The sequence below is a fragment of the Bos mutus genome, chromosome 7 (genome assembly GCF_027580195.1).
Source record: "Bos mutus isolate GX-2022 chromosome 7, NWIPB_WYAK_1.1, whole genome shotgun sequence".
Classification (NCBI taxonomy): domain Eukaryota; kingdom Metazoa; phylum Chordata; class Mammalia; order Artiodactyla; family Bovidae; genus Bos; species Bos mutus.
The window spans coordinates 12,873,491-12,888,435 of record NC_091623.1 but is presented as its reverse complement, the minus strand read 5'-3'; the positions used below and the strand labels follow the sequence as shown (position 1 = coordinate 12,888,435).

General features: G+C 38.8%; 1 protein-coding gene across 7 annotated transcripts in view; it reads left to right on the top strand.

Moving 5' to 3' along the window:
• Positions 1–14,945, top strand: part of SSBP2 (single stranded DNA binding protein 2) — a 318,494-nt gene that overhangs the window by 85,225 nt on the left and 218,324 nt on the right. For 6 of the 7 annotated variants that reach the window (XM_070373069.1, XM_070373070.1, XM_070373068.1 and 3 more), the window contains one exon: positions 7,413–7,485. In XM_070373069.1, the coding sequence (XP_070229170.1) occupies positions 7,413–7,485 (73 nt within the window). Of the gene's footprint in view, positions 1–7,412; positions 7,486–12,441; positions 12,649–14,945 lie in introns of those variants that run through there. The other variant, XM_070373074.1, reaches the window with a different exon arrangement.

The window sequence follows — 14,945 nt, the reverse complement described above, 5'->3', positions numbered from 1 at the left end:
TCATTGCAGGTGCAGTCTCTCCCAGCTGAGCCACAAGGGAAGCCCAAGAATACTGGAGTGGGTAGCCTATCCCTTCTCCAGCGGATCTTCCCTACCCAGGAACGGAGCCGGGGTCGCCTGCATTGCAGGTGGATTCTTTTTACCAACTGAATTATCAGGGAAGCCCCAGAAAACCTGACCAAAATTAAATCAGACAACAAACTGGGGAAAAAATGTTTGCAGAAAACATCAGCGGTTTAATATTTTTATCTGGCCACATATCTTGGGTCTTTATGCAGCATGAATGGCACAAAGTATGATCTTTTACTGGAGACCCAAAGCTAACATTATGATTATTAATTATGATTAATAATGATATGTATGTAATAAAGACAGTGCTATTACGAGAGTTGTCCTCAGGCCTTATGAAGGAGGCATGGGGGTGTTTGCTCCTAGTCTAATTAGACCATACTGGTTTTATGTTTTATTTATTGTTTCCACCACATCCATATTAGTTGCTCATCATCTGTTTCTTCTTACAGCTATTAATGTTTTTACCAGTAGCTATAACTCAAATTTCCATCTCTTTTTCTACATGTAGTATGGTATATTTGTGTATATACATTCTCGCACTTTTAACAATGAATTATGAACATTTTTTCATTTCATTAAACATCTTCAAAAATGTATTTTCCCATTACCTGCATATGTTACAATCTAATTATTTCTCTCATCAGATATTTAGGTTACCAGTGTTTCACTGCTACACTTTTGCCATAAACTTCATTATAAATTGTTTGGATTTCTGATTAATTCTTTAAAACAGTTTTTTAGAATAAAAATTACTAGGTCAGAGGTTACAAAAGGTTTATTATTTTAATTTTTTCCCATTTACTCCTTTTTTTTCTTTTAAAACAGGTAATAGAAGTACTGGGTAAATAAGCAAACAGAAGAATGTTTATGCAGTTAAAAAAAAGTCTGCCTCTTATCCTAGGCTCCCACTCCCTAGTGATAAAAAAATCCTACAATAAAAGATATTGTTTGGTTACGTATGTTTTCACCAGAGGGGGAAGCTTGGAGGGTGACACTTGTTGCTCCTGTGCCTGTATGTATATGAACTGTCTCTGGCAGAATATACATGTGTATGTGTAGTATACTTCAGTTCACTTCAGTTCAGTCACTCAGTCATGTCCAACTCTTTGCGACCCCATGAATCGCAGCACGCCAGGCCTCCCTGTCCATCACCAACTCCCGGAGTTCACTCAGACTCACGTCCATCGAGTCAGTGATGCCATCCAGCCATCTCATCCTCTGTCATCCCCTTCTCTTCCTGCCCCCAATCCCTCCCAGCATCAGAGTCTTTTCCAATGAGTCAACTCTTTGCATGAGGTGGCCAAAGTCCTGGAGTTTCAGCTTTAGCATCATTCCTTCCAAAGAAATCCCAGGGCTGATCTCCTTCAGAATGGACTGGTTGGATCTTCTTGCAGTCCAAGGGACTCTCAAGAGTCTTCTCCAACATCACAGTTCAAAAGCATCAATTCTTTGGCGCTCAGCTTTCTTCACAGTCCAACTCTCACATCCATACATGACCACTGGAAAAACTATAGCTTTGACTAGATGGACCTTTGCTGGCAAAGTAATGTCTCTGCTTTTGAATATGCTATCTAAGTTGGTCATAACTTTCCTTCCAAGGAGTAAGCGTCTTTTAATTTCATGGCTGCAGTCACCATCTGCAGTGATTTTGGAGCCCCCAAAAATAAAGTCTGACACTGTTTCCACTGTTTTTCCATCCATTTCCCATGAAGTGATGGGACCAGATGCCGTGATCTTCGTTTTCTGAATGTTGAGCTTTAAGCCAACTTTTTCACTCTCCACTTTCACTTTCATCAAGAGGCTTTTGAGTTCCTCTTCATTTTCTGCCATAAGGGTGGTGTCATCTGCATATCTGAGGTTATTAATATTTCTCCTGGCAATCTTGATTCCAGCTTGTGCTTCTTCCAGCCCAGCGTTTCTCAGGATGTACTCTGCATAGAAGTTGAATAATGGGAGTGTACCATGTAAGCTATTCTGCGTCCTCTGTTTTTCACTTGTAGACTTACACTTCCATATTTTACCGTTTAGGCACTGAATGCTTTAATGTTTGTAGAGTCTTTTCTACATTGGTGAAATTTTAAAATATTATTTATGGCTGGGAGGTTGAATATTTTTCCTTAGGATTATTTACTGGCCATCGGTAGCCATTCTTCTTACTTGGCCTTTAACGTCCATCCTTGCTCATTATTTAAAAACTAAGATTTTCGTGTTCTGGCAGGTCATAGTATATGAGCAGAATGTATTAAGCATGTTAGCTTTTTGTTGTCCTGTGGGTCATATATCCATTTTTCTCAGTCCATTATTGCTTTTTAGTTTTATTTGGTTCTTTTGGAGGGATCGTCAAAGTTTTAACATCTTTTTGTATTTTTTCATTTTTATATATCTTTAATTTGCTTCTAATTATATATTTTGTGACTCATAAAAAAATCTACGTTTGTTAGAATTATGTACCAAATAAAATGTGATTGGAATTACCCCCTTTCCTTTTGTAAACAGTTTAAAAAATTAAACTGTAAACTTGGTCCACCCCAACTTACTAGAGATTTTGAATCCATGAAGCCTAGTTGAAATAGATTTCACTCCATCAGAATTGGAGATTGATAGAATTTGAATTGTGAAGTTTTGTCAGTGCCTTTTCTGTCCTGCTCCTATGGCCCCGTGAGTATATATGTGTGTAACTTGCAGACGGTGAACTGAATGTGCATCACATTTGTAGCTGATATGTAATTGGTGTTTTGAGGGCAGTGCCAAGTGGGCTCAGGCTTTAGCTGTTTTCAGTGTTCCTCCGTTTGTAACCTCTGTCTTTGCTCTTAATTTAAAAGTGTAGTGCCTGCAGTAACCAGGGAGTAAAGCAGGTCTTGAGTTATTTCAGATTTGGGTCTCTCTCTAGAGTTGCTGGTCACATGATTTTGTTAACTCAGTCATTGATATCTATTTGAAATTTAGAATGAAATGAAAAAGATATATGATCCATGAACCTTTGATATACTTTTTTGTTAATCAGTGTTTAAAAAAAAAAGCGTGTCTGCTTTCTGGAAGCAGATTAGGTGCATGATTTTTTTTTTTTTCCTATGTAATTGAATTACGTTATAAGACACTGGGGTTTCCCTGGTGGCTCAAGCAGTAAAGAGTCTGGCTGCAAAGTGGGAGACTTGGGTTCGATCCCTGGGTTGGGAAGATCCCCTGGAATAGAATGACAACCCATTCCAGTATTCTTGCCTAGAGAATTCCATGGACAGAGGAGCCTGAAGGGCTACAGCCCATGGGATCACAGAGGGTCAGACATGACTGAGTGACTAACAACTTTCACTTCCATTTCATGAGCCACTAGATTAAGTAGCCACTCTGTGCTTTTTCAAAAGTAGATAAATTTCTTAAAGATCCTAAAAAGGAAAAGGAACATGTTAATATGACAGTGTACGCATTTAAAATATTTGTACATTCAGTATTTACCTTTAGATTTTCACTGTTCAATAGAAATTGAATCTGAATAAAGTGTTTGGTGATCTCATGTCACTGGGTAAGGGACCAAGCTGTGATTCACATGCACGGATGGACAGGTATCACTCCCCACTCCCCTGGAAACATTTGTCTTCATATAAAATTAATTTATTCCAGGGCTTTTCCCTCAGAACCATCTGAAGGCTCTTATTTCTGGTGACCCTAATGCCTCTGTAGGAAGCTAATGGAGATCAACAGTATCCGTTCTGTCACTGTGGTGCTTCGTGGTCCTTCAGGAGCAGGGGAGGAGTGAAAGGAATGGCAACTGTGGGCACGACTGTGGCATTGGTGACTTGGTAATACGTGACAGAATTAGCTGCGACATAATTAGCTTGGCAATGTAATATGTGACATAGTTAGCTTAAACTGTTGCAGTCATTGTTACTATTTGCTGTGCTCTCCAATCCTTTCAACAGCACTGCAAGGAAAGTATCCTTCCCATTTTGCAAATGAGGAAACTGAGACTCAGAAATTATGTTTCCTTGAAAGTGAGCATGGGTACTGTAAACAGGCGGAGAAGGTGAATTTAACACTGGACGTGGTCAAGTTAAGAGAGAACTGCCTTGCTAGAAATTTCAAACTGATTTGGAGAAGCTGGTTTGTAGCTTGGTAGAGAGGATTGGACTAAAGAGATGGGTTTGGAAAATCCTGTGCACAGAAGCGGGCTTCCCTGGTAGCGCTAGGGGTACATATACACAATGGAGTATTACTCAGCCATTAAAAAGAATACATTTGACTCAGTTCTAATGAGATGGATGAAACTGGAACCTATTATACAGAGTGAAGTAAGCCAGAAAGAAAAACACCAATACAGGATACTAACGCATATATATAGAATTTAGAAAGATGGTAACAATAACCCTGTGTACGAGACTGCAAAAGAGACACCGATGTATAGATCAGTCTTATGGACTCTGTGGGAGAGGGAGAGGGTGGGGAGATTTGGGAGAATAGCATTGAAACATGTATAATATCATGTATGAAACGAGTCGCCAGTCCAGGTTCGATGCACGGTACTGGATGCTTGGGGTGGTGCACTGGGACGACCCAGAGGGAGGGTAGGGGAGGGAGGAGGGAGGAGGGTTCAGGATGGGGAACGCGGGTATACCTGTGGCGGATTCATTTCGATATTTGGCAAAACTAATACAATATTGTAAAGTTTAAAAATAAAATTAAAAAAAAAAAAAAGAACCACCTGCCAGTGCAGGAGGTACGAGACACGCAGGTTTGATCCCTGGGTTGGGAAGATCCCCTGGAGGAGGGCATGGCAGCCCACTCCAGGATTCCTGCCTGGAGAATCCCCATGGACAGAGGAGCCTGGCAGGCTATAGTCCATGGGGTTGCAGACTTGGACACCATGACGGAAGCGACTTAGCAAGCATATACAGAGATGGTAGTTAAAATTCGGAGATTTGCTAGTGATGTATTCCACAGTCACCATGGCAGTGGAGTTGATTAATTGTTCACCTGTGTGATGGTCCCTGCCACTCTTTCCAGAGCATAGGTCCTGACTGCCTGGGAAGCATTCATTTTGTTCCAGGGAGGTGATAGAACGTTAGGATACTTTAGGCGGCGTTGTAGGTAGATTTTCTCAGCCCTGTCCTGTTTTATCACTCTGTTGGTAAAAATATGATGTGCTGCTACAGCTGAGATTTGAAGGATAGGAGGACAGGCACACACCTAGGAAGATGCTTCAGAATCTTTAGCTTTATAGTTTGAAACCCCTTCCTCTCATTGATTCTCTGTCCCCACCAATACATCTTTTAGAATCACTGTCCTGGAGTCATTCAAAGAGGGGAGATGTTGCTTTAAATTCTACTCATAAAGAGATACACTTTTTGTTACCTAATTAACTGGGAGAAACATATAAGAAATATATTATCTTCTTTAATATTACAAAGAAGAGATTCCAAGGAAGTGGCTTGCTCAACTTTAAGGAATGGTTTGTATTGCAAGGACACAGCTAAGCCGAGCCCTGGCCTTGGCTGTTCTGCGGTCAGTTCTCTTGCCCCATCGCCACCCCTGGATCCACCACCATGCCCCCGCTTCACTCAGAGCCTCTCAACTTTCAGCTTCTCCACCTTGGTGGAACATCCTTACCACTGGGCCCTTGACTTGGACCTGGCTTTCTTTTCTAGCCTTCACCACTGGTTTGGCTCTAGGCCCAAGATTTTACAACCCGAAGGAATAACATGAGGCTCTAGGGCAATAGCAGGAAGGCCATGATGCCACTGGCAGGCAATTTTGAGGCTTTGGTCTCTCCAGGCGAAATTCACAGATATTTTCTCTTTCAAGATGAAACCTGCCATCATGGTCAGGGCATCATGTGATAGGGTTGAACGCAGTTACTAGAGGGACAGGGTATGTGGAATATGTGTGTGTGAAGAACGTGTGATAAGAATCACCACTGGGGTTTGTTTGTTTGAAACTCCAGGAACATTTCAGTTCCCGTATCCCATATAATGTATGTTGGGAATGAACCTTCCCCATGGAGCATCACACAGGGATGTGACATGTGCCTCAGCTGTGTTAGGGCAGAAGATGAGTTGAGAAGCACCGACCTAGAAGATGGCATTCAACTTGAAGAGAATAGATATTTCTAAATTATATTCCTAAACTCACTGTCAACAACATGCTTTTCATCTATGAGTAACTTTAACATGTATTTATTCGTGGTGCTTAGTAACTACAGAATGATTCTCATCTTAAGGGTCTGACAGTTTGGGAATGGAGAAATAATTAAATGGACAGAGCAATGATTATATACAGGCTTTCCCTTTTCATTACAAGTACATGTTATGTTTTCATAACCATGAAGAAAATACTCATTTTTGCAAATGCCATCAGTCTTTAACAATCATAAATTCATTTGGCAAGATAAATGGTGTGGCTGCACAGAATTGTGGTTATTGTTACATTGTTTTGTTTACTGTAAACCTGGCTCAATATTGGTAAATACAGTGTGGCAGAAACTGAAGTGTTGTGAGCTATCTGGGCATTGGTCCAAGAGATCATTAAAAATACTGCCGCAGACTAATTTGGGTTTATGAATAATATTTTGTTAACAGCTTAACTAAAATTGAGCCACATGGTCTAGCTTAAAATTCTGAATCCACTAGTTAATGAGAGTACTATAAGTGGATAGTGCATACTTAATATTCTGTATTTGAGTGATGAATTTATATGTACTTTTGTGTTAACCTTTGAATTGTAAGTCCCCAAATGCCTAATATAATCTAGTATCTTTAAAGTTTACTTAATGCTGTGATTTGCAGGTAATTTGAGTTTGTTATAAACTAAAATATTGTTGGTTTAACAATAACATCTAAGGAGGAGAAAGTGCTGAACAAATATTACAGTGGATGTTCAACATCCATTTTGGCATATGGATGTGTAAACAGCTGAAGTTTATAATAACATTCACTAGAAAGATGGAAGGATATAGTGTTGTTTTAAAAGTCCAATTATTTATTATACTAATAATTATACCTTAATATAGCTTATGGGAATTATTAATGTTTGGTTTTAAATTTATAATTCATATTAAGTACAAAAGAGAACTTAGGGTATGAAAAATTAGATGATACAAGACAAAAATAATCCTTATTTAGGTGTTTCTTGCCAAAAGATACAATATGCCTTATTTTTTTGTGTCCTATTTTAATTAAAGTTCTTTCTGAACATACATGTATAAACTCCCATTGAAAAGATGTTGGAAGAGTTGATTTTCTGTCACTGTTAGTGTGAAAAATACTTTTGTAATGAAAAGGTGTATGCATTGTTTAAAGAGTGAATTTTAAATATACCTCTTCTCAATAAATATTTTTTTCTTTTCCCAGGTTAGCACTCTATGTATATGAGTATCTGCTCCATGTAGGAGCTCAGAAATCGGCCCAAACATTTTTATCAGAGGTATGTTATGTATATTTTCTGTATTGTATTTTGATATCCTATATAAGTGAATGAAAAATAAAATGTAACAGTTATCTGAAAATTGTGAATGTTCAGTTATCCAAATGCATAATGTAGTCTTTGTAGATTATTGGAAGCATTTGCAGTATCTCAAAATGCCATTTCCGTGCAAATAACTTTCTACTCAACTTTCTAGCCATTTCTCCCCCCTGAGAAATAGAAACTAATAGTAATCTCAGCAACAATAATCAAGAAAGCATATTTGCTTTAAAAGGCAAACACCATCATATCTCTAGTTTTAGAAATATTTTATTTTGGCATTATTCACAGTTTTGGAAAATATGGTTTTTGTTTTTATTTTGTATAGATAATAGTGGGTTGATGACGGAACTTAAGTTAGAAAAGATTTTGATAATCTTGCTTCAAGTTTTTGTTTCTATTTTTCTCCTTCACAATTTTTAAACCTCAAATTTTAGCTTTCATACAGTGTTACCTTTTCTTCTTCAATTTATATAATAATGAGGAAGAGGAGGACTTTACTGAGTTATATTATGTGTGAGCATATTATCTATAGTTCTAAGAAATTTGCAAGGCATCTGGCATTATTTCTGATTTACTGATAAGAACTACAAGACTCAGGGAGTTCATATAACTAGTTTGTGCTCACACAGCTTAGTAAGTTATTGAACTAGGATTCAAACCTTCACTTCAGTTCAGTTCAGTCGCTCAGTTGTGTCCGACTCTCTGTGACCCCATGAATCGCAGCACGCCAGGCCTCCCTGTCCATCACCATCTCCCGGAGTTCACTCAAACTCACGTCCATCGAGTCAGTGATGCCATCCAGCCATCTCATCCTCTGTCGTCCCCTTCTCTTCCTGCCCCCAATCCTTCCCAGCATCAGAGTCTTTTCCAGTGAGTCAGTTCTTCACATGAGGTGGCCAAAGTGCTGGAGTTTCAGCTTTAGCATCATTCCTTCCAAAGAAATCCCAGGGCTGATGTCCTTCAGAATGGACTGGTTGGATCTCCTTGCAATCCAAGGGACTCTCAAGAGTCTTCTCCAACACCACAGTTCAAAAGCATCAATTCTTCAGTGCTCAGCTTTCTTCACAGTCCAACTCTCACATCCATACATGACCACAGGAAAAACCATAGCCTTGACTAGACAGACCTTTGTTGGCAAAGTAATGTCTCTGCTTTTGAATATGCTATCTAGGTTGGTCATAACTTTTCTTCCAACGAGTAAGCGTCTTTTAATTTCATGGCTGCAGTCACCATCTGCAGTGATTTTGGAGCCCAGAAAAATAAAGTCTGACACTGTTTCCACTGTTTCCCCATCTATTTCCCATGAAGTGATGGGACTAGATGCCATGGTCTTCATTTTCTAAATGTTGAGCTTTAAGCCAACTTTTTCACTCTCCTCTTTCACTCTCATCAAGAGGCTTTTTAGTTCCTCTTCACTTTCTGCCGTGAGGGTGGTGTCATCTGCATGTCTGAGGTTATTGATATTTCTCCCCGGCAATCTTGATTCCAGCTTGTGCTTCTTCCAGCCCAGTGTTTATCATGATGTACTCTGCATATAAGTTAAATAAATAAGGTGACAATATACAGCCTTGACGTATACATTTTCCTGTTTGGAACCAGTCTGTTGTTCCATGTCCAGTTCTAACTGTTGCTTCCTGACCTGCATACAGATTTCTCAAGAGGCAGGTCAGGTGGTCTGGTATGCCCATCTCTTGAAGAATTTTCCACAGTTTATTGTGATCCACACAGTCAAAGGCCTTGGCATAGTCAATAAAGCAGAAATAGATGTTTTTCTGGAACTTTCTTGCTTTTTCCATGATCCAAGACCGGGAGCTGACTGTGGCTCAGATCATGAACTCCTTATTGCCAAATTCAGACTTAAATTGAAGAAAGTAGGGAAAACCACTAGATCATTCAGGTATGACCTAAATCAGATCCCTTATGATTCAAATCTTAGGTCCATGTTAATTCCAAAGCCCCCGTTTTTCCCTCTGTTTCTGTGCTGTCCAGTATGGTAGCCACTGCCTAACTATGGCTTTGTGAGCACTTGAAATATGACTGATCGAATTGAGAAGTGCTATAAATATGAAGTTACACACTGGATTTTGAAGACTTGATGTGAAAAAAAGAATACAAAATATGAATAATTTTAAAAATTTGATCACATTGACAGGATAATATTTTGGATATATTAGGTAAAATAAAATTACTAGTGTTATTTTTCTTTTTAAAAGTAGTTACTAGAAAATTTTAAATTATATCCGTGGCTCTCATTTGTGGCCTGTGATTATATTTCTGTGGGACAGTGCTGATCAAAATTATGTTGTCTCTAGTGATCTCATGAGTTTGCCTCTACAAGATCAGGGACATGACAGGCAACCCTTTGACCAAAGTCCCTGCCTGAGGTACAGCCTTCTTGAGATTCACTATCCCCCAACAAGCACACAAGTAAATAAACACACGTATCCCCCCAATCTAATTAAATTAATTAATTAGTATATGTGAACCATTGGGGCCTATTTGCAAGTAAGAAAATTGAGAGGTATGCTCAGAACTTAAGTCAGTTGTTTTACCATAGAAGGAATTTATGCAGTGTAATAAAAATGTGATTTCAAAGTATATTTAAATCAAAACAAGTTTAACATATCTATTCCTGATTAAATTGTAAATTAGAAGACTTTGGTCTATAACCTTTCTGAGTCACAATCACTTTGATGTTCCAAAGGAAGCAACAGAGATTGCAAACAGGATACTTTTAATAATTATATTCTTAATCACTGCCAACTTATATTTAAAAGAAACTAAAGTCAGTTATGGAGATTTTAAACTTTTGTTTTAATGCAGTTGAAAACTTGATGAAAGGAGTTACTGATCACTTTTCCTAGATAAAGAATTGTTTTGAATTGGCTCAACTTTCTGAATCTGTTTTTTCTTGCCAACATTCATAATCATTTCATCAAACAAAAAAAGTGTTGCTAACTTATTTAAGGACATTCAGATATTTGGATTCAAATAAGTTATGTAGATTAAGCAGGTAACTAGATACTGTACTTACAGATATGCTTCTGAACTCAATGGAAAATGGAAATACGACGTTTTCTAGTGCTATTTGGTAAAAATAAAAGTATAATTTCAGAAGAGATTTGCACATTTTTAAACAAGTATTTACCATGATTTTATTGTCTCCGCTTGCATTTGGAATACAAAACTGAGGATTTCTCCATTATCAGTCTGGTTTGATTTCACAAGAGGAATCGGTTAAGCTGAAAAGAAACTCCTGTCACCAGGAAGATATACAGTATTACTGGACTTTGGAGATGGGTGTATGTGATCCCCAGGAGAGTTACATGAAAACCATTGAACATAAGGCAATAGTATATATTTTTGTGGGTACATATTTATGAACGTGAAGTAAAGTAAAAGGTCTGAAAGAATATACATTCCAAAGTAGTTGTTTGTGGGAGTGTGAATGTTAAAGTATTCAAAAAGGAATTTTTATCCTGCAATAAAAAATATTTGTAGGGTTTTTTAAAACAAATATACACAAACACACACACACACACATATATATTTGTATAGTTAAAATTATCTTGATTTTAAAATGAAAGTTTGGAGGTAGATTTGTAATAGGCCACTGCTGAGTACACCCTAGAGTTCTAGATACAGTCATCCCTCCATATCCACTGGGGATCGATTCCAGGACCCGGCTCCCCTCCCCCGGGGATGCCAAAATCCACAGTTGATCAAGTCCCTTATGTAAAACAGCACAAGTCCCTTATGTAAAACAGTGTTTGCCTATAACCTACACTCATTTTTGCGTGTATTTTAAATCATCTGTAGGTTATTTATAATACCTAATACAGTGCAAATGCTGTGTAATAGTTGTAAATACAATGTAAATGATATGTAAATAGTTGCCCATTGGGAGCAACTTCAACTTTTTGAAACTTTCTGGAACATTTTTTTCCAAGTATTTTCTACCCATGGTTGTTTGAATCTGTGGATGTGGAACCTGCAGATAGGGACCGTTGACTGTAATTTCAGTTGGTAAAATTTTAATAGCTTGCTATATTGTCCTCCTTCATGCTTTAAGTTTCCATCATACCAGCTGCTTGTGTCTGTCTGTACATACCAGAAGGCGTCTCTCATCTGAGCTTTAGTCAGTGTATTCACTGCCTAAAATCTCCTCCCCTTCTCTCCTTGATTAGCTCAGAGGTAGCTTTTTCTAGGAAAGCTTTCTCAGGGCTCCACCTCTCCGTGCTGATTGTGCATTCTTAACATGAAAGCCTTTACATATTCTGCCAGGAAGCTTGGACTTATCATCTCGGCAAAAGGGAACTTTTATTCTTTTAAGTAAAAGAGGTTTGTACTGTAGTGTCTGTGTGAATGGTTGTACCCATCCTCTTAAACTATGGACAGTGTAATCTTTTACAGCTTTATATCCTATTTAGCATGGCTTTCTCTCTACTTTCACTTGGATCGTCTGGAAGATTTAGGACTGCTTGTTGTAGAATGGGACTTCCCACGTGGCGCTAGTGGTAAAGAACCCAGCTGCCAATGCAAGAGATGTAGGAGACGCGGGTTCGATTCCTGGCTGGGAAGATCCTCTGGAGGAGGGCATGGCAACCACTCCAGTGTTCTTGCCTGGAGAATCTCATGGACAGAGGAGCCTGGCAGGCTCCTTGGGGTTGCAGAGTCAGACACGACTGAAGCAACTTAGCACTATCAGCATGTTGTAGAATGACTTCTTGAGTCAATTGTGTAGTAAAGGACCATCTTACCTAATTCTTACGCTATACTAGATTTTTACCTAATTCAGTACTGTTAAACAGGGAACTTAAAAAATGAGACTTATTTGAATTGGATATTTGTGATAAAAAGGAAATGACTGAAGTGGCACCAGTTACTCAATGTGGCACCAATTATTCAATGTTCTTACTCTGGTTCTAGGTGAAGTAGAATGCTTCTTCCAGTTTCGGCTTTCTTCCTCAGGATGAGTGAGGATATGGATGACTGTGACATTAGTGAGCCCTTGTCAGCAGGGTTTTTTGTGCTGGGCCACCTCTTTCATTTTGTGTGGGTTTGCCATCTGGACTAAGTTGTGAGAAGGTCAGGTTGGAACTCCAGGCATCATCTGAGCAAGTAAGATGTGAATCTCAGCATCTAAGTTCTCACTTGGGCTTGCCTTTCTGATAGTGCCCTTAGCTTAGCCTGTCAGAAATTTGATTGCTTTTGGTAGCTTTGGTTATCAGTCAAAATAGTAGGACACTCATTAGTCCAGCAATTTTTTTTCCTAGTTAAAAGTGATATCATTGGACTAACAATAAAAATTAAAACATTTGTCTAGCCAGGTTGTATTGACAAGCTCACTGTTATCTCTGATTCATCATAGATTCCAAACCATGGCTAAATCCTAAATGTTACTTTGGACTCATTAAAAACTATCTTTTTGCTGGATTATATTGTTCCATTTTAGATAAGATAATTCCTGTTTATTCCTGAAATTTTACATGGCATTTGTGCCTCAGAATGAGGCAAATAAAAAAGAGTGTTGCAGAGATCCAGATTTTCTCTTCTTAATAATTTTACCTTGTTTATACTTTATTATTAACCCTTATTTGCCATAAATTAGCCAGTAAGGTGGGAGAAGGCAATGGCACCCCACTCCAGTACTGTTGCCCGGAAAATCCCATGGATGGAGGAGCCTGGTAGGCTGCAGTCCATGGGGTCGCTAAGAGTCAGACATGACTGAGCGACTTCACTTTCACTTTCCACTTTCATGCATTGGAGAAGGAAATGGCAGCCCACTCCAGTGTTCTTGCATGGAGAATCCCATGGACTGAGAAGCCTGGTCGGCTGCAGTCCATGGGGTCGCACAGAGTCGGACATGACTGAAGCGACTTAGCAGCAGCCAGTAAGGTAGCCAGAAATAGAAGCTTAAAGACATCTAATGGGTGGCTTCTTCAGATTTTGTTAGGAATGCTAAATTATTGAACTCCATAGACTCAAAAATTCTGTTCTGTTTATTTTTTCATCTATGTGAAGAGAGGAAATAATAGTAGTGATTTCCTTGCATGTTTCTTGAACTTTGACTTGGAAACAACATAGTATAATGGGTCAGAGCAATGACTGTGGGGCCACACTGCTGGATATGAATTGTGTTCTAAATCGTATTTACTTATTCCATTTTCTCAATTATGAAAAAAAGATAATCATAGTAATACTTTAAAGTTGTGCTGAGGTTTAAATGAGTTAGTACATATGAAATAACTTGAAAGACCTGGCATGTGGTAAGTACTCAAAAGTGCTATTTTGAAAATTCTTTTCTATCTTGTGTAGTTTATTTCTTTAAAAATAAAACTGTAAAAGAGGATGAGATGGTTAGATAGCGTCACCAACTCGGTGGGCATGAATCTGAGCAAACTCCAGGAGATACTGAAGGACAGGGGAGCCTGGTGTGTTGCAGTCTGTGGGGTTGCAAAGAATCAGAGACAATTTAGCGACTGAACAACAACAATATAAATATATCGCCTGTGTGCCATATAGCTCCAAGTGTCTGTCACCTGGATAGCCCACAACCCCCCTACTTCCTAGGGTTACCTTTTCTGCCAAAATGACTCCAACTCAAACCCTAATGTGACAGATTGTCTCAGGTCCTCTTTCATATCTCTGGGGCTTACAAGAAGGGGGGAGGTTGTTATGTTTCCCTTGCTGTAATTTCCTGCCGTCACTCAGCATTGCAGCGCTGCTACTCTTCCTTATGGCTGATGCCTTTTCTTTGCCTCAGCTTTCCTGTTGCCCTCATAGCCTAAAGCCCCACGAACGCATTGGTCTTGGACATGAAGGATTCTTACTGAAAGTTAGGGGAAAACTGAAGACTATTAAGTGTTGATTAAGTACAGTATAAGCAACAAAATTGGCTCGGAGATTAGACACAACTATCCTTAAGTTCTTTGGTCTTCTTGCCATAGAGAATTTCTCACCAGCTGTTGTCCTGAAGACTCCTTCTGCCTTTTGTCTTGTTGAGTCCTCACAACTTTCCCAATTGCTCCTTTTCTGAATACTCCCAGACCCCCAGACTACTCCTTCCTGGAGACTATTAGCAACCTCCTAAATCTTTGTTGTTTTACTATGTAGAATATTAGCTATCTGTTCTTTACTTTCAAACCATTTCTAAGAGCCTCTGCCTTTCTGGGCCAGAAATATGAAGGATCCATCAAGGAGTTTTCCCAATTTCCCAAGAAAAAAATTTCTTTTATAAAGACTTCTGCATTCCTTCTAAAGCAGAACAGCACTATTCACTAAAATTTTCCGATTATGGAAATGATCTCTAATCTCTGCTGTTTAGTAAGTTCTCCACTAGTCACATGTGACAACAGAGCCCTTAAAAAGTGGCTAGAGAAATCGAAGAACATTCAATTAATTCTATGTAAAGAGCC